At 37.0% G+C, this 20,360-nt stretch overlaps 1 protein-coding gene across 1 annotated transcript in view; it reads left to right on the top strand.

The window, feature by feature from the left end:
* Nucleotides 1-1,395: 1,395 nt before the first annotated feature.
* The window catches only part of GNAZ (guanine nucleotide binding protein (G protein), alpha z polypeptide), a 40,381-nt gene continuing 21,416 nt past the window's right edge, over nucleotides 1,396-20,360 (top strand). Inside the window, exon 1 of the mRNA XM_010023093.1 lies at nucleotides 1,396-2,449. Within this exon, the coding sequence (XP_010021395.1) occupies nucleotides 1,727-2,449 (723 nt within the window). The 5' untranslated portion in view covers nucleotides 1,396-1,726. The remainder of the gene's footprint in view (nucleotides 2,450-20,360) is intronic.

The following is a 20,360-nucleotide window of genomic DNA, read 5'->3' as shown; positions in this document are numbered from 1 at the left end:
TAAGTGCCAAAGTGGGCTGGGGCCAGCTTACAATGCGGAAGCCACAACATTTGCGATTCTGCTGCCCACTGTGCTCAGAGCTTAGTGGGAGCAGCAAGCCCTTCCTAGGAAAGAGGCAAGTAATCACCAATCAGCTGTTAGTAATGTGTTTTCCCTCTGAGAGAGGTAACTGCTTCCTGCTGTTGCCTTCTGCAGAGTTCCAAATAGGAAGCTTCACCCCTGATTCAGGAAAGAGTAATTGCTCTAACAGTCACTGCAAAGTTGTCAGCCCTTGCTTGTGATGTCATTTTCTGTACCTTTTGTATGAAACACTATTCACTTATACTTACTTCTAGTAAGCATATATAGTAAGTATAGTACTTATTAGTGACTTACAGTCACTATTCACTTTTACTGTACCTCAGAATTTCCTGTATTAAAAATGGAAGAGAGGAGGCTTATTAACACTTAGCTTGGCTATGGAAGGAAGCTTACAAAGTTTGTTGTAGTAGTGCATCCCTTTATTGATTAAGCAGGACGTACATAGTATGTCGAACAGTACTGTTCTACAAGGGGAAAGAAGATCTCTTACTGTAATCTGCAAAGATGAGTAACTCTCCCTTTTACAAAATCATGAAGCAAAGTTGATCACCTCCTTTTGCTTCCTGATTTAGTTATTTAAATGTTCCATGCACATAGAAAAGATGAAAGAAAACTCGGGAGGACATCTGTCTGAGTACAAGATACTGATATAAATAGAGAGACTGGGAAAGTAGTTGTGAGTCTGTTTCATTTTCCACTTCAGGAAAACCAGTCAGAACAGGACTGCGCAGGAAAAGCACTGCCATAAGCTCTTGCTGAGGGAGAAATTGGGGCACAGCTCAGCACTGTTTGTTTTCATGTAGGTTTAGATAATAAAACACAGAAGTCTGAAAAGCAGATTTGATTTACTATTGTTCAGAAATCACATTTTCTTAGGTCTGCGAGCTTCAGCTGTCCCTACGTTTTTGCTGTGGTTTTAGGTTTTTGCTTTTCTTTACATATTTTTCCATCTGTATTTTCTGATCCGTTATTGGAATAATAAAAGGTTTAGAAGTCTAGAAGAGGAGGAGAAAGCGAGTGGTTTGCAGCAAGACAGCAAGGAAGCAGAGTCTCTCATTTCATTCATTTCTTTTCTCATTGTTTGGCAGGTGGAAAGCACTGATTTACAGAGCTGAACTGGATCAGCTGAAGAAGTGGTGGAATAGAAACAAAACAAGTGCAGCGCCATTGAAAAGAGCTTCAGCTTTATCTAGCAGCATCACCAGAGCAACCAGAAAATACAATTAAAAGACAAGAGCAGGAGCAGAGAAGGTGAAAGCGCAGCTCCTTACCTTTGGACAGAAGGCAGCAAAATAATTATGCAGAACAGAAAAGAGTATTTGATGGATCTAGCCAAACAGCGGCAAAGGGAAGTGTCCCTTCAGTAACAGGAATGTGTCACTGCTTATGTGCTGGAAAGGGGAGTGCCATGAGATCTGCTGAAGTGACTATTTCCGTGGTTGCATATCTACATGGGTTTGGACCCCTGCTGGGACTGAATTAGGCGGTACAGGCATCTTGGACTATCAGGTATTGGAGAGCGACTTTTTTTCTTGTTCAAGTTGTACGTGGCACGAGAACTGAAAGACATCGCAGATCTTTTTCAGAGACGCAAACAGAGTGAGACAATCTCCAAGCCTCCCCTTCTGTAACCACCTGCTATACCATGGGATGTCGGCAAAGCTCTGAGGAGAAGGAGGCAGCGCGGCGGTCCCGTAGGATTGACCGCCACCTGCGCTCTGAAAGTCAGCGACAGCGAAGAGAGATTAAGCTCCTACTCCTGGGTACCAGCAATTCTGGGAAGAGCACTATTGTAAAGCAGATGAAAATCATTCATAGTGGTGGCTTTAACTTGGAGGCCTGTAAGGAATACAAACCTCTGATTATCTATAATGCAATTGACTCTCTCACACGTATTATTCGGGCTCTAGCCACACTTAAAATAGAGTTTCACAATCCTGACAGAGCATATGATGCTGTGCAGCTTTTTGCCTTGACAGGCCCAGCTGAGAGCAAAGGTGAGATTACCCCTGAGCTCCTGGGAGTCATGAAACGGCTCTGGGCAGACCCTGGTGTGCAGGAGTGTTTTTGCCGCTCCAACGAGTACCACCTAGAGGATAATGCTGCATACTACTTAAATGACCTAGAAAGGATTGCAGCACTGGACTACATCCCTACGGTGGAAGATATTCTACGTTCTCGGGACATGACCACAGGGATTGTAGAAAATAAGTTCACCTTCAAAGAGCTGACTTTCAAAATGGTGGATGTGGGTGGACAGAGATCTGAACGCAAAAAGTGGATCCACTGTTTTGAGGGGGTTACAGCAATAATTTTCTGTGTGGAGCTGAGTGGATATGACTTGAAGCTGTATGAAGATAACCAAACAGTAAGTGCACATTCTGCTCCTTATTGTCTTTCCTTCTCTTCCTTTCCCCCCCCTCCCTAGTGTTTGGCCTCTTTTCCCTCCAGGCAGTAATCCCCAAGTTCCTAGCCCCAAATGTGATTTCCTTTGCCTCGCCCCCAATCTATAGCAAAAAGCCAGAAGCTATGACTCCTTTATTTGGATATTTTTTTCTACTGGACAGATTTATTTATTTAATGATACTTTTGGGAAATGGAGGTGCTCTTCACATGACACAGCATTTTTTTTGTGGGGGTGTGTGTGCCTTTTTCCTAAATGTTTATCTGGTTACTGTTACTCCAAATGTCACTTAGACATAGACAGTAGTAACATCCTGCAGTACAAAGGTGGTTAATTTGGACACCATGTTTTGCAAGTCTTGGGAAATTCTGAAGCTAAAATAGTACTGAGTAACAGTTTTCTCCCCGTTTATTTCCCCAGAATCTGCAATCAGAATCTGGGATGAAATTAACTTTAAAAAAAATAATAAATTTTAATGAGTATGGAAATCTTAAATTTAATTTTTTTTCTTTGACTTTTTGTTGTTATGGCTGATTTGTCTCGTGCAATGAACTATTCCTGTTTAATTCCCTTAAATGCTATTAGCTTCTGCTTTTCACAGCACACAAAGTCAGTAACTATGGAAAAACACATGAACATTCAGGCATATGGAACCATGTATTTGCTATCACATTTAGGTTGCCTGAGTTAACCTTTAAAGGGTTTCATATGAACTTATTTTTTTGACAGTTTTGTAAAACATGATGCTTAAGAGAGAGGTTTGTGGGTAGGAACACATAATGATTCTGTCATCTAGTGGTTCCTAAATGTGCTGTATTTATGTTTGAAAACAGCTGCCTTTCAGGAAGAATTAATCTATATTGTAAAATCAGAAAGTTAACTTTAAAATGCTTCTGCTTCTACTTGTATTCCTTTACATATCTTCAGTTGTTATACACTAATTTTGTACAGGACTAGTTGCATACCTGATTTTATTATTAAAAGTTGTTTCTTGAGAGCTTCTGTGCTCTTTAAATATGCCAAATAGGTGGTCTTGGTTTTGATAATGACTGGAAGGGCTTCAGTGGCTTCAATGGCTAATTGTGAAAGCCTCAGAGAAGTTACTCGTATCCTATGTAACACACGCCTTTCACCAGATCCCTGAGACAAGGTGATCTATATCAGTACCTGAAGCAACTTCAGTGCCTTCTAGCTAATCTACTGTTTATACAGTATAACTTATCATAGAATCACAGTGCAGATTAAAACGTCAGTTGACCCAGGGGATTCCAGAGTTCTGGTGTTTGGAATTGACAGCAATCGAGATGGAGAAACTCCTTGAAATGGGAGTGGTTAAAGAAAAGACTTCTATAGGTGATACTTCTGACATACTTTTCACGGTTTCTATTAAGAAGTTGAAAGACATCACTGAGGTAGTGTTGGATTAAGATGCTAATATGCCCTTCTGCAACTCCTATCCTCCAAACCAGCGTAAGACTAGATCATCACTGAAGAAAGCAAGTGAAACTATTCTCTTCACATCCCATGCATGTAGGAAAGGAGTTCTTTATGTATCACTTTATACATCTCTCTTATTACTGGTACAGCGATGTGAAATCATTTCTACTAATCTGTCCTTTAATTCCTTTGTCAGTATTTTTGGTTGCTAATACAGTTTTGTTTTTTTACAAAGAGTTTTCTTATTTGGAGAGAGCTAAGTGATAAGTTTGAGATGCAAGTAGACTACAAAATCATTTCCAAAAATGTTCCCTATGTTTCACAAGCTTGTCTTAAATGCTTGAATCCCGTTTGTGTTTACTTTCTATGGTTCTTTAAGGGTAAAAAGCACTTACGGCCAAGAACATTCAACTAAGCTGAATTTTGATAAAACTCTTCAGAAATACTTGATTTTTAGTGCAAATGAAATATACATTATGAGTACTATATCTGTTACAAAGATTTTTTGTATTAGAAGACAGCTAAGTGACAACTTTGGGAAGCAGTTCCACTGGGTCCTGAGAAATAATCAGACCAGAAAAAAATATTTTAAGAAAAAGAAGTTACCTAATTTTTTAGTAGCTTTGTTGACTTTGTCTAGATTTTTCTGTCTTATGTCTGTCATTGTCTCCATGTGTCTTAGGCCATTCTACGAGTATGGAATTCTCTCTTAAATATTTTCTGGCAAAGATCTGATATTTCCAATAATCCTTGTCAGCACTGTTTAAATTGGCCCTTTTTTTGTTGGTAGAGCTTATCACATATATAATATGTCTCTATTATCTTCTGTAGTGGTTTTACAGCTTATCCACTGCACTTCCATTTTCTTCCCTGTACTATGATAACTAATTAACTGGTCATGGTCCTACACATGGACTTAGGCTTCATTACCTGGAGATGCTTGTCTTGGCATTAATGCCTTCCTACTGTAATTTCTCTAATTGATTTATTTTGTAACCTCTTCTTGGCATGAGAGAAGCATTATTTCTCTTAATTCTCAGAGATACTAGGAAAAGCATCTACTATTTGTATCCAGACCCTGACTTGGAGTTAATTGGGCTTCTTGTAATTCCTTAGACCTTTCCTTTTCAGATTTAAAAATCAAAAAGAATTAGCCCAAATGGGAAATCAAAATTTGATTCTAAATGCTGGAATCAAAATCCTTATGGATGTTGATTTTGATTCCAGTATTTCGAATCAAATGAATTAAGTGTCAGGGTTATTTCAGAGTGACATTGAAGCCCACTTATACATAGTGTTTTAACAGCCTGGAGGGCTAATCTCCTATAATCTCTTTTTATCCCTTTTCTACAAGCTGATGTTCCTTGGTGCTCCTGCTTATAGAATGTACTCATAATTGAAAATCAGACTTTTATTATCCCTCAGCTTCTATTTGTATGCAACCACTGTCCAAGTATTTGCCCATCTATAAAATTAAATTCTATACACATATGCTTATGATCCGTGGAGAAATTGGAACACAGATGGGTAAGAACAGTCATCATCCTGTAACTCCCACTTATGTGGCAAAAAGGAGAAGGACACCAATAGCATTTCAGGGGCAACCTGACTGTATAATCATAAAGAAGAAGTTACTTTTGGCCCGTCTTTCTTTGGCTATTATGTTTTATCCAAACATAAATCCATAATTTTCCTATACAGAGATTTTCAGGTCTGCTGAATGCACAACACAGCATTAAACAGCTCTGACTTCTCATAGCAAAACTATGAGAAGTGCCTCCACTGGTACGTCAATTGAACTGCAACACTCAGACTGCCACTCCTGGGAAAAGTCCTATGAATAATAGTGTTGCTGAGTTCAAAATGCTTCCTGGTGTAGTATCTATGCTGAAGACAACTATTTAATAAAACTAGTTGTAACTTGCCGCTTGAGAGGGCGTGTAAGAGTCTGGGTGATATATAAACTGTGCAAGTTGAGCAGACAATCTGTATGAATATGAGAACTTCCGTGCTTCCTGTTGACAGAAGTGAATAAATGCTATGCATGAGCTCTGTCTTTACTGAAGATGCATTAAAATAATGATTGACAGATATGGTAAAAATTGAGTGAAAAATGAACTAGTTCTGCATACTGGTAGGTCCTGAAGATAGCTACCTCATGGAGTTTGTTCAGGGCAAGATTATTGTAGTGACACCAGTGTGTAGAAGGAAGAACAAAAATAATGCCCAAATTATCAGTTGCCTGGACGGTTTTTTCCTTTGTCTGTGATTTTAAGAGACGAAGTAAGTTAAAATATATCCTGCCTGGAAATAAATGAGAGAATGAGAGAAGGAAGACTTTTTTCACACACCCCCCGGGGCTTTTTTTCTTTCTCTTGCTATGCTTTATTCTGGGTAACTTCATTTGCAGAGACAAAAATCACCTGTATTAACAGTTTGTAGGTCTAGCCAAACTAGTATTTTGACTTATCTGTTCAATATGTGTGATATTTAGCTGCTTACTAAAGAGCAAAATAGAGAAAAATAGAATTCTTTACTTTTTAATTCCTCCACCTTGTGTGCTTTCTTTTGTCACTCTCAATAACAATATTTTTCTTGCTTATCTAAGGTTATCTGCAAATATGATCTGAGTCTGTTTTCATTTCCACAGTGTTATGCATTGTCTTCTACCTGAGATGTAATAGAGCTGTATCTTTCTATGCATCATACCTAGTTAGTATGACTCAGCTAGGTAACAGCTGCCTCTTCTTGTGACACAGTTGCAAAATTGGTTTGTACAATACCTTTGGAATGCTACTGCTTTATTACAATATTATTATTCCTGACCACCACTCTGAGAAGGTTGCCTTTGGTTTTTATATCCTCATTGTGATTTCTTCTCTATTAAATCAAATAAATTGCTTGTCTTAGTTTTCATGGTCCTTAGCAGCTTACTGACCCATTCTACCTTCTATTACATACTAAAATGTCATCTCTGGCCTTTTATAATGTAAAATTATATTAATTTTTTTCCCCCTCCCTTCTCACATGTTTCATCCTGCACTTAGGAATTTCCTGTTAATATCGGAGTGTCTCATCTTAATTTAAATTTCTCCTTAAATGAATGTGTACTAGAGAATGTTAAATAATCTGTACTCTCATGTTAGCACTCCTGCCTCTAACCCTGAAAAGGAGTCTTGCAGTTTCTTTGCAAGTCCCCCATCTCTATGCCTGCAGTTTAGTGTTTCATACCTGCTATATATCCTGATGGATAGTTTTCCATTTTCTTCTACAGTGTTTAACTGCAGCAGGGTTCTAGACCATTAGAAAGGGTCTTCAGAGATAAAACAATGAAGCAAGTAATGAAATGAATTAAACATGGATGTATGATTGAGAGTTCCTGAGATCAGTAGTTGCAACAAATTCACATGGTGCAGGAGATACCAAGCAAAGGTGGTATGTCTGCTTTTTCTAAAAATAATACTAGTTCAATAACTTTATCAATGTGAATGCTACTTGCAGGTAACTTAGATAATTTTTCTTCTTCTTCTTTTTTTTTTTTTTTTTTTAAATAGATATTATTACCAGTGAATGGAAAAATAAAATTTAAGGAGGTTCTGAGGCTCTTTTTTAGTATAGTATTTTGTTAAAAGGAAGGTGCAGATGAAAAAGACAAAATCGTTCATACTGCAGTAGGCCTCATGCAAAACAAATCTTTAGGGTCACAATGGACCCTCTCAATTATCTAATAATAATTTACCTGGAAAGCCCTTTGTCACATGTTAACTGTATGAATTCTGAACAGAAATACTCTTTCTGCTAGGAAATTTTTTATCGAATAAGCAAATACTTAAGGAGCTTATTTGCCTTTCCTGATACTTCAGCTTTTTGAGACTATTTAAACTCCTTCCTGACATGCAGCTATTGTTCTGCAACACTAGTAGTAACAGCCAGAACAGAGAGGAAATTATGCTACTTGTAATATATAGCCCTTTTAGCACTTGGAGTTACCATTGGTAAAAAAACATGGCAGCAGACATCTTTCTGACAAAGTAAGTCTCTTGGGAATCTGCAAAAAAGATTGACCTAAACCATTCAGGTGCTCTCATTTTTTATGAAGCCTTTCCATTTCATGATATTTCATAGTGAAGTTTGTGTAGGAGCAAAGCCTAGATGACTTCAGCATTCATGTGTGCAGTCTTTCAGCTCTGCACATGGAATTCTAGCCTTGCTTTTTTTCACTTATGAATGTAAAATATATATTCCCTTACCAAAGTTTAACTTTAAGTGATGATATATCAAGATTCCAGTGTGGAGGCTTGTACCCAAGCATGTATATTCTAAAATATGTAAATATCAGTAAAATAATAAATATACGTAAAATGATCAATCAACTCCCAATTTAGATATTATCTGAGGTCTGAAAGTATAGTTTTGTGTGCTTCTGATATGAATATCCACACATAGAAAGGGAATAGACCAAAGCAATATTATGCTCTCTTATAAGAAATTGCCATCTTTATGTGAAACTATCTTGATGACTATATTGAAAATCAATTACTTGAAAACAAATTCTGTATTTGTTCTTGTAGAATACCTTTAACAGTAAGGAATGCCATAAACTTTTAGGGCTGTAATGCATGCATGACAAGTATAGCCTAGCTTTTTAGAAAATATGCTGCTTGGACGTTTAGAGGTTTAAATTTCAGAGGAACAACTACCTATGTCATTCAATACAAAGTTGAAAATAACTCTTTAAAAACACTGTGTGTAAATAAGACCATTACTGCACAATGCAAGATGTTCTTCTATAATCCCCTCCCATCCCTAATAAGAAGCGTAATTTGGCATACATTTGAGCTTTCTATACTGTTGGGACAGCAATCCAAAACCCCTTCAGGATGTTAGAATGCTTCCTCAGTATGTATTCCCAGTACATATTTTTTTCAGTGTATCGAGAGACATCTGGCATAGTTCTTCGACCTGTAGAAAGACACTGCATCCTGAAATGCAGGCTGATAGAATTTTTCTGGTTGTTGGTATTTGGTGGAGTTGCTACTTTACTGTTTAGAGAGTAAGAAAACAAAAGCTTGATCTGAAATTTTACTCCTGAAATGCCATAGCACTCATCATTATTGCTAACTAGTGAGCAAATCTCTCCCATAACATTCACTTACTGAAACCATCTAGTTTGGAAGTTGGTAACAGAAGAACTTGTAAAGCATTTGACAAGCTTTAGTGAAGAAAATTTTGTGGCATAAAATGAGAAAATAGGAAGTGGTCTTGAATACCAAAAGTCCTGTGAGGTTTAATGGGAGTAGTAACAAAGGAAACCCAAACCAGTTCAGTAGTACAGCAAGCAAAATCATGTATGAAATCTAAAAATACTAGGTACCAGCTTTTGAAAAGCATTATGAAGTGAAGAGCAAATACTTAATCATCTTGAAGTGATTGCTACTAACATCACATTACTCGTGTTTCTGTTCAACCTAGTTTTCACAAACAGCTTTTGTTGTTAGCCTGATGCATGCACAGGTCAAAAAACTAGGTGCAACTAGTAACTTAGATTAGAATATGCAGGCACATGAAAAAAATCTGTATCAGGAATAAATATGGTTCTTGCAAAGGGAAGTCATGCCTTCTAAAGTTGCTAACTCTGGGTTCGTTGGTTGTCAGTTTTGACATGGTGGTGTGGGTTTTGGTTTTTTGTGGTTTTGTGGGGTTTTTTTTTGTTTTTGTTTGTTTGGGGGTTTTTTGGGGGTTTTTTTGTTTGTTTTTTTGTTTGGTTTTTTTTTTTTTTTTTTAGCCATGACTAAGTATGCAGGAGATGAATTCAGATGCTGAAACCATTTTACTCTGAAAAAAGGATTTCTGACAAAGAGGCTTTCTGGAAGGAACTAGGCTGCTGTGGCTTTCCCCTGTCTCAGTGGGGAAGGCTTGTCCTGAACAAAGAGCTGATTAAAGGTAGCAGGAGGATTAGCATCTGATGGGCAATTCTTCTAGTGTAAGGAGGTAGCAGAGGAGCAGGAGGTGCTCTCATCAGCGTTCACTGTTTAACATATTCCCAAATGATATTAAAAAGTTGCTGTTCAGTCTGACCTACTATTGATGTTTTATGGGCAGAAGAAGAATAGAAATATGATTTATGATAGAAAAATAATGAGAAGAGTTCTCAATATTACTAATGAGGAATCTGGTTTTAGAGAAATGTAATCAACTGAGGCTTTTGATCAACTCAACAAATAGAATTTTAATAAGAATTTATTACTGTGGTTAGCTCAATAAAAGAATTATATCTATTCTTAGAAAAAAATGCATATTTTCAATCTTTTTTATCACTTCTATAAAATAGGTATTCATGTTCTTGAAAATCTTTTAGATAAATATTTAATCATTGCTTTAATACTTTTGACTTTCTAGCTACTGCCTAGTGTCTTCCAGTGTGGTATTTAAGAACCTTGTATCTACTATTACCTTGAATAAAAGGTTAATATATTCTGTCTTACCTTTAAGCTGTTTTATGTGATAGCACAGAAACTTCTCCGTTGCATAAAGCAAAGAGACTTCCCTATGGTCAATGCATTCTCCTTTCCGTCGTGGCTCTCAGTGCAGCCTATAGCTATGTCTCAAGCCACATTGTTATCTTCAACTACTGCATAATAGATCTAGTGCATGTAGAGTGTGTTCTGGCATGCTGGTGGCAGCAGCCAGTCAGTGTCCTTCCTCTCTTCTTATAAATGGCAATCCTGTACATGTGCTGAAGGCCTTTACTGTGTATCTGTGCTAAGGCTTATGTGGTCCCAGGATTGACTGGCTTTACCAGACACCTGTAGCATAGGCATTCTCTTTGTGCACAGTGCCATGTCTGGGCAGATGAGGTGAGACTAGAGGACAAAAGAAAGTTCATGGTAGTTAGCTGCTGTAACCTGAGGAAGATTTGGGGCTGAGGAGTTGCAGGTCACATGAATTATCTTGTTAGGTCAACATTGTCCACTGAGCATTCTCATTCCGTGGAGTGTTACAGGGCTGTTACAGGGCCTCTACTCCCCTTGATCATATTATCTTTTTTAAAAATGTACTATTAACTCTGTCTACTGCCCTTTATACTAATATCCTTTATATGATATTTATACTGATAACCTTTTATACTAAACACTTCAGGATGAACAGCATGAGTAGGATTAAATTCGTTGTCTCTGTGTTTGCTTTCAAAACCATTTGGTGGTTATGCTAGTAGACTATTCTAGCTAAACTGGACAGCGCTAGTAAAAGGAGAACACTCTAGTCTGACAGGAACCTTGTATCTTAAAAAAATACAAGTATTTGCTATACATACTGGAAAGGTGGTGGGATGGTTTGGGGTTTTTTTAGGCTATAAAGTTTTGCAGATACAAGTATCTGACCACTGAAACATACTTAGTAATATTCTGGTAGTGGCACTCAGTATAGACTAAGGCCTTTTCAAGAGTAACTTTTTGGTGTTGCTTTTTGCATTGAAAATATTCTGTGGATGCCAAAAATCTTATCCCAACTTGGACCTCATTTTGCTTAAGTTTCCTTTGCAATAATTATAAGTGGATCCCATCTCTGTTAATCCTGCAGAATCCCTGAATTCAGTTACTTATATAAATAAAAAAACTCAGTGACTTGGCATACAGTTGTAATCAGTTCTGATTCTGCTATGTTATTGTCTTTGTCCTGGCTGGGGTTTAACGTATGATTTAATATAGTGTTCTCTGTGAGTATGGTTACTCTTTTTGTCATTAACTAACGTATTAAATAAGCTTTGGCATTAAACAGATTCGTGTAGAATCTGCCTATACGCTTACATGTATTTAGTAACTTGCATTTGTTGCTGCTATTTCACTGCTCTTTCAGCCATTTTCAATAGGTAGAATAATCTTAATAGCCAGGATCATAGTCTGGTTGGAAGTTCTCCATGTAACAAGGGAGTAAAAGCAGGATAAAACCTGAAGAATTTGGCAGACAGGCATATGGGTAAATATAGTACCTGTAACATTTTCAAATGCCTTGCCAAAAATTATGTCGCACACTGGTCACAGAAAGAAGAGTGCACAGTTCACCTGATTCAAAGGTGAAGAGTCAGGATGTTAAGAGATTTTGTGAACAGTCATTCCTAATAAGAATTCTGTATATGGTATATGGAGTTTATAAACTCCATCAGAGTTCAGGCACTGTTATTTGGCTGCCAGTATGTGAGCTTCAGCACACTGAGTCATCAGAATTTTGCCACGTTATCTACCCTGTTCTACTAGTTTGTGTAGCTTACTGAACAAACCTACTAACTGCTTACCCAGGGAATGTTCTGGGGATCCTGGACACTGGCAGAGTATTCTGCTGTCCCTATCTTAAGTAGTATCATCTCTGTATATGTTTCTACATATCTGTAGAAACGAGGTACTACTGTATTACTAGGAGCTGTAAGACTACACTTACAGAAACCAGAGTTATGGTAAAAACATAGTTATTTGTAAAACTGGAAAATAGATAACAATACTTGGAACATGTTAATAGAATCACAGACTCCAACCAAACACAGGTTTGGGTTGGAAGGAATCTTAAAGCTTGTTCAGTTCCAACCCCCTGCCGTGGGCAGGGACACCTTCCACTAGAGCAGGTTGCTCCAAGCCCCGGCCAACCTGGCCTTGAACACTGCCAGGAATAGGACAGCCACAGCTTCACTGGATAACCTGTGCCAGCACCTCATCACCCCCATAGGGAAGAACTTCTTCCTGAGATCTAATCTAAATTTACCCTCTTCATTTTAAAGCCTTTCCTCCTTGTTTTATGTTACTGACCCCTATTTGAGACTAAGGCTAATGTTAAGTAAATTGGTTATTTCCTAATTTCAAGTCCTTCTATCACCTGATATTTATTATATACAATATAAAGTTTTAACTCCTCAAGAGAGATGACAGGTGGTTTGTCAAGGATTATAATGTCATTGCAGTTTTATATATTCAGATGATGCCACAAAGTAAGAACTTGCTCAAGCAAATAAACCATCAAACTGTAACAAGATAATAATATGAGCTCATATCTTAAACTAAAAACTGCTTAAGCTTTGGGCTATATGAAATTTAAAAAGGCTTTTCTTTAATATCATGAATTGAAAAGCATGTGTCAGGCTTAGCTATAACAATACACAATAAGAAAAGCAACATTTTCATGGTTAAATAAAAGTAAGAGCAAGGAGAACTGCAAACCAACTAGCCCAGATTATTGCAGCATAAATTTTCAGGTGTTTACTAAGACTTGTGTTACCTTGCAGTTGTTGACATGCATGTAAGTCATTTGTATACTAACTCCAGTTGCAGGCTGTACTGCCATAAAGCCAGAGTAACATGATAAGTAGTGTTAGTGATTTTGTTTGTGTGAACTCAAAATTTTTTACATTTCTTACGGTATCATCACTGTTTTGTTTTGATGTATGTGCTATTCCTACATAGGCATTTCAAGAGTAGGTTCTTTTGAACAGAAATCGGGTGCTTGCTTAACAGTGTTGCCATTCCAGCAGGTTTTTAGCTAAAACTGGTGGTGTCTAATACTGAGAGCTCTTGGGTAACTGCCATTTTTCTGGCAGTGTGACAAGGCTCATACGGGAAGTTTAATTTCTTTAAAGGTACTGTTAGACATTTCAGTATCCTGTTTACTCACTATCATACAGTGCACATACAGGAAAGAGATTCTGGAGTTGTAACAGCTTTGAAAATACCAACTCAATCTTCAATAGCAGTCAAAAAAGCCCAGAAACATTATGAAAGGACTAAGGAAAAAATCAGAGAACAGTATAAAATGCAAAGGATGTCTGCTTTGAGAATGCTGTCTAAATTTGATTCTTCCATTTTGAAGAAAATATATTAGAATTAGAGCAAGCATGACCTAAAATACAGAATATTTTCCATTAAAATAACAAATAATAGATGGGGACATTTTCTCCTAGGAAAAAAATAAGATGTACAAGGCAGGACAATATGCTGGGCTAATAAAATGACAACAGGCATACAGAGAACTGATTTCTAATCATTATCTGCTTTCTCTTCTAAGAATCAAGGATATTGAATGATTATTTTTAGCTTACATGTTTAGAATGAGGTACAGGCAGTGCAGGTCCACAGAACACAGAGTGAGATTATGGAGCTTGTTGCCTGAGAACGTCATGGTAAACTCTGCACAAGTTTAGAAGGAACAGAAAAATGTATACAAGAAATATAGCAAGACCTATTAAATGTCAAGGTAGAGCTTTTGACTTGGAAGTTCTGAGTTCAGACCTTGAGAAGCAGGGATAAAATACTAGGAAAGGGTTTGGGGTTTTTTTTCCTCAGATCTTCATTTTCTTCCTCTCCCCAGATTATCTATTTCATATATTTTTTTTTTTCCTTCTTCTTGTGAAGAGTAATGGATGAGACAATATATGCAAATGCCATGGATTTTCTTTTATTTTTTTTTGCTGCCAAGTCTGAATCCATAAACCTGTGTCTTGGGATACATTTCTGAGTTTCAAAATGCATTTTTTAAAAGCTATTAATAGGCTTAGTTGAATTTTGAACCTGTCAACTAATGACAGTGTCCCCTGATTTTACTTCAAAATTAGCAGGCAACGAATAACTCCTCTACTGCAATTAATTCAGTTCTCTAACTCCTGTCACTTGGTTTTTAGATATTTAGTCTTGATACTGTCCTTTCTTACCACTATTAAACTGATTGAAACAACTTAAAAAATACACAGTCCAGTCATCCTTTGTGTACTTTACCTCATTATTTACTGATTGGTCATATTTTACTGTACAAAAAGTAACTATCACCCAACCATTATATAGAATCACAGAAAGGTTTGGGTTGGAAAGGACCTTAAAATTATCCAGTTCTAACCCCCTCCTATGGGCAGAGACACCTCACACTAGACAAAGTTCATCAATAGAGAGAAAATAATTGATAATAGTTGCGCAATTTATCATCAAATCCATGTAATGGAAGTAGCATCTTTAGAAGCAAGAATCCTTCAGCCCATCAGTTATGGGGAACAAGCTTATGACTAAACTATTTCTATACGATAACATGATGGCAGATACACTTCCTTCAGGTCAGCCTGGCCCTGAGCACTTTTTCTTTTAATTTCTTTTTTTTAGAACCTCTCCAGTTTAAATACCTCATGTTCTGTTCTGCTGCTGTTTCCCTGGCAACATGGCATGGTAGTGTCGTATCAGTCGACAATGAGCTTTGCTTCAGCTGTGTCCTGCCAAAGCTAGCAATGTTTCTAGCAATCTCAGCTTTCTCTCTGCAGTGAGGTTTTTTCCATTAATATTTGCCAAAATCAGTTGGAATTCCATTGGTGTAAATGTTTATGCAGTAGTGCCCTGATAATACTGGCATCTTTAGATGTCATTGGACTTACCAGAGTAGAATAATTTTTGCAATGCCTTTTAGTATTAGGTGTAGTCCAATAGTATGAATTCTCCTGGCAGTGATACAGAGAGGGGTGGTTCTTATAGCAGCTTTCATTGTGCCTTTGCTGTTCTTCAAAGATCAAATGAAAGCAGTAATTAGAAATAAATAAAAAATGCAACAGGCTATAGATGGAAAAAGGAAAACAATCAAAATGAATTGGAAACATGAAAGGTTAATAAAGGAGGTTAGAGATATGTTAAGAAAATAAAATGAAAGGCTGACAGCAGTAAATGCAGCATGATTGTGCCTAAAATGTCCTGGAGGTAGTGTTCTGCAGAGCATGTGGCTGTCAGTAGTATCCACAAGTCCAGACTGAGACTTATAGCATTTAGAAAGGTTTAAGAAGGTTAACTTGTTTTGTTTAGCTAAAAAGATTGCAAAGTACCTGCTCAATGTGTAAGCACCCAAAAGAGAAAAAATACTCGGTATTTAAAGAAATACATAATCTAATGGAGAAAGGCAAAACCAGAACAAATGGCTGGAAGCTGGCTCAGGTAAATACCAACCTAAAGAGCTTAGCCAAACAGCTGTTGCCAGATACAAATGACAGGCTTAGGACAAGGAAAACCCAAATGATAGAAATTAGCATAGTTGTGATAAATAGAAATTAGACCTAAAGTTCCAATGATCAGGATATTCTCAGTTTATTATTTATTTATATAGAGATAAAATAAAAGTCCAAATTCTAGCCGTGCTATTTTATAAATTAAACAACACAATCCTTCTAAATTCTCCCATTTCAACCTTTACTATCTTGATAAAGTGATTCTGTGTATGGTTTTTGTTGCTTTTTTTTTTTTTCCTTCCCTTCGAAGCAGCATATAATATGGAAAGCAGAATTAGATGCAGTTGGTGAAATGTGTATTCATAAATTACATAAACTTGCTGAGATTATCTGTAACTTCAACCTTAGGAAGAAAGGGACATCTCATTCTCTCTCTCCTGCTTGTTCAGCTCTGCAGTCAAATACTACCTCTGCTGCATGCTGCTTCTACCTCATTACTTGTGCCAGCTCTAGTGTTCTTTGGGCCCTTTCCTAAACAGGTAGAACTCACAAACCCATAAAAAAATTATCCACTATTCCAATGTAGTTGATTTCTGCTGAAATTGAGTGTATCACTCATAGAGGAGTCCAGTGAGTTCCACATCTGTGTAAGGCAAAGAGTAGAATTCCATGTCCAGAAGAGTAAACTAAAAAAGGTAAATGAGGCAGACTTCCCCATCTTGATATATCAACTGCTAATGCAGCTAAAGTCATCCTATATAACTAAAGCTTACTGTAAGATTTGTTGTCTGTGTACTTGGGAAAGAAAAGTAGATATGTTACCCTATTGTAATTACAGAGAAGACATCCCAAACCATATCTACATTTGAGTGAATCCTAGGTTTCATGAGCTACTCAGGGCATTGTTACCAGATGGTAAGTATTAATGTTACCCACTGCTTCTTATTTTCTTCTGTAAACGTCAGAGCATAGGGCAATGAGATATGAATAATTCCTTCTCTAAATGCAATCACTTCAAATAGTCAAATCATAGTTTTGTTGGTTTTGGGTTTGGTTTTGTTTTGTTTTTTTTGGTGGCAAATTAGATTCTCAGTCAAATTCTGCTATATTTTTACATGGATGTGACAGAACAGGGATACATGAAGTTGAATTTAATTCTTAGTTCTATTTTTGCCTTCTCCCTCATTCAACTATTTATTAGCAGCAGCTTTTTGATGCTCTTTTTTTATGTTATAAAGTTTATCACAGTGAATCACTCACTGTCTTAAAAGCGAGGACAATAGTTCAAAGACCATGGATTGGTTTACATGACACCAGGCCTGCTGGCAACAGATGAGGTGTACCTGCCTCAAAGGAGGAAAAGGATTTATGTATAGGAATTAGCAGGGCTCATTGAAAGAGCTTTAAACTAGATCTGAAGGGCAAAAGGGGTGGAACCGGGCTGCTAGAGATAAGCCTAAAGGTGTTTGAGGGGTGGTGTGCTAGCTAGGTCCTTCAGTGTGCTATCTTAGTAGAGGCAGAGGATGGAGATCCATGTGGCAGCAACGATGCAAAGGCTATTGTTGTGTTAGAAACCATGGAAATACCTGAAAATAGTAATGAAGGAATTGGGGCTTTGCCCCCCCCGAAAGGTGGCGGGATCAGTAGCCCAGGTGAAGCCTGGCTGGGATCAATAGCCCATGCATCTACACCAATGCATGCAGCATGGGCAACAGAAGAAGCTGGAAGCCATTGCATGGCAGGAAAACTATGACATAGTTACCATCATGGAAACATGGTGGGATGACTTGCACAATTGGAGTGCTGCAATAGATAGCTATACACTCATCAGAAGGGATCTGCAATGAAGGAACTGGGATTGTTTAGCCTGGAGAAAAGGAGGTTCAGGGGAGACCTTATTGCTCTCTACAACTACCTGAAAGGAGGTTGTAGCAAGGTGGGGGTCGGTCTCATCTCCATAGTAACAAGTGATAGGTTAAGGGAAATGGCTTCAAGTTGCACCAGGGCTGATTTAGATTGGATATTAGGAATAATTTCTTTACTAAAAGGGCTGTCAAGCATTGGAACAGGCTGCCCAAGCAAGTGGTGGAGTCACTATCCCCTTGAGGCACGTAAAAGATGTGTAGATGTGTTGCACTTATGGACATGGTTTAGTGATAGACTTGGTAGTGCTGGGTTAATGGTTGGACTCAATGATGCCAACCTAAACAATTCCATGATTCTATAAGATAAGGCATTAAAAGCTTGTGCTTGATAGAAGGATAAGAGAAATTGTCAGAAATACTGAACTTCATAAGCCTCCCAAAGGAGATGTAAGAAAAATTACAGTTGATTATTCTAGTGGATTAGAAAAAGTATTAATGAAGAAAGGTATAGTGAACAGTCTTGCAAAATATGCTATTAGATGATGAAAATCATTATATCGACATCACCATGTTGACATTTTTGTTTACTGGGGAATAAGTACTGGCAAATTCTATAGAATTCCAGAAGATTGTATTGTAGATGCTGATTTCGTTTTAATAACAGTTTTTTTTTTTTATTTTTCAAATAAAGAAGTGAATGAGAATATTGTTGCTACTGATTTTAATATGAGCAAAGCCAGGTCTCAGATTTTAATTCTATGTACTTTGCTTTCCTGATCAATACTTCTCTACTCTTTGCATTCATTATTTGCTGTGAGGAAATTGCTAATTTTTATTAGTACTATTTTCCGTATGAATTCTGCACATTCTCAATTGTTTCCTTCATTGGTAAATAGATCCTGGATGGCATCTTGCTTTCCGATTCATAAAGTTGACTTTTCTATTTAGGAACAAGTTTTATATGCATTTTGTTTTATTGCTCAATCAATAGGCACGGCATAGGTAGAGAAGCTCTTGCACAATATAAGATGGTGCATACTAATAGGATAGTGGTTTAAGCTGAAGCAAGGTATAAGTTAAATTGAAGAAGAAATTGAACTGTCAAATGATTCCAGAGGAAACACAGAAGCCATCGGCTATAAACATATTTACAAAGAGAAGCGATAACCTAAATGCAAGATTGCTTCAATTTGGAAGCAGAGAAAACAGTTTCACAGGCGAGTTCATTGAAACAAGCCTATCAATTCACAGTCTTACAATATATTACTTCTATATAGAGAAGTCTTTCCTTTTGGTCATATATATCTTGTTTACTCAGTCCCTGCTTTTTCACTTCTTCTCAAAATCCTTTTCCAGTGAACACTTTCATTACAGATTAGAGTATACTGGCTTTATGAATAATTTTCTTGCATGCAACAAACTTCTACAACCAATTTCTGTACAGTCCATTAGGCAAATCTTATATAAATCTGTAATTGATACGCTGTTCTTCCACTTGCAGAAATCATATCGGACACTACAAATATCTTCTAAAGCATTATCTTCTAATAAAGCATGCCTGACATGAACCACTTAATTTTTTTATTTAAAGAAACTGGGGGGCATGGTGGTGCTTATTGTATTGTATGCAAACTTAAATGTGCAAAAAAGCCATCAAAACCCAACCATGAAAATCTGAAAAAGGTTGATCATAAATCAAACTGGAATTTCTAAGTATATGGCCAATTTAAATTGCTACTTTTCTTGTATTTTTTTGCTTTTCTTTTGGACAACAGACACTTTCATAGTGACTGAGCTCCTTTCAATGATCTAATTCTTTCGAAGTGCACTTAAAAAGCATTAGCCTGCGAAGAAATTTAGAAGAGGCCTAATATAGCGTATCAGTTGGCTTATTCACTGACTAAGTGAAATAGGATGATGCCTTCAGTTAGAATGGTGTGAACTGAATCTGTTCTGCTGCCCATCTATTCATCAGAAACAGTGTGAAACAGAAGGTTTTCTTACTCTAGATCCTATAACCGTCTTAGGTTGGTTTCTAGATAAAATAATGCTCATAGTAAAAAGGAATTAATTTAGATTTCTATACAGATTAGGAAAGGCCAATAATAACTCACTGTAAAAGCCTCATTAGAGAGTTCTACACAATGTTTTTGCTGGAAAATTCACCCTATCGTTAAGGAAATCCTTGTACCAATGTTTTAACCTAGGTAGTGATAAAAATCCAGTACCATTTTTTCTCTCCTTTACTAGTAGTCATGCATTTAACCAGCATGGTGGTTCAAGATACATTTCAGATGCATCTTAAGAATTCTCAGTTCTCTGTCACTTGTTCAGTAAGTGAAGTGAACAGAAACACTGCCATGTTTATATCATGGTATCAAATCCCTACAAAAAAGAAATTAAAATCATTAGTGTGTCAAAAAGTATTTAAGTATGTATCAAAGATAAAGACATTTCAGGAGAAATGAGGCATCATACAGCTAATAAATGAAGAAGAAAAAGATTTATGAAAGTGGAAAAAGCTAATCTTCATCAATATGACTATTTTCATGACTGTAATATGCTGAATTAATCCCTGACTGTACTGACAACATTGCGTCACTTTCTTTAGTTGGCACGA

Source organism: Nestor notabilis, unplaced genomic scaffold (genome assembly GCF_000696875.1).
Source record: "Nestor notabilis isolate BGI_N333 unplaced genomic scaffold, ASM69687v1 scaffold5431, whole genome shotgun sequence".
NCBI lineage: Eukaryota > Metazoa > Chordata > Aves > Psittaciformes > Psittacidae > Nestor > Nestor notabilis.
Note: the sequence above shows the minus strand (reverse complement) of the source record. Positions and strands in the feature narration are given on the sequence as shown.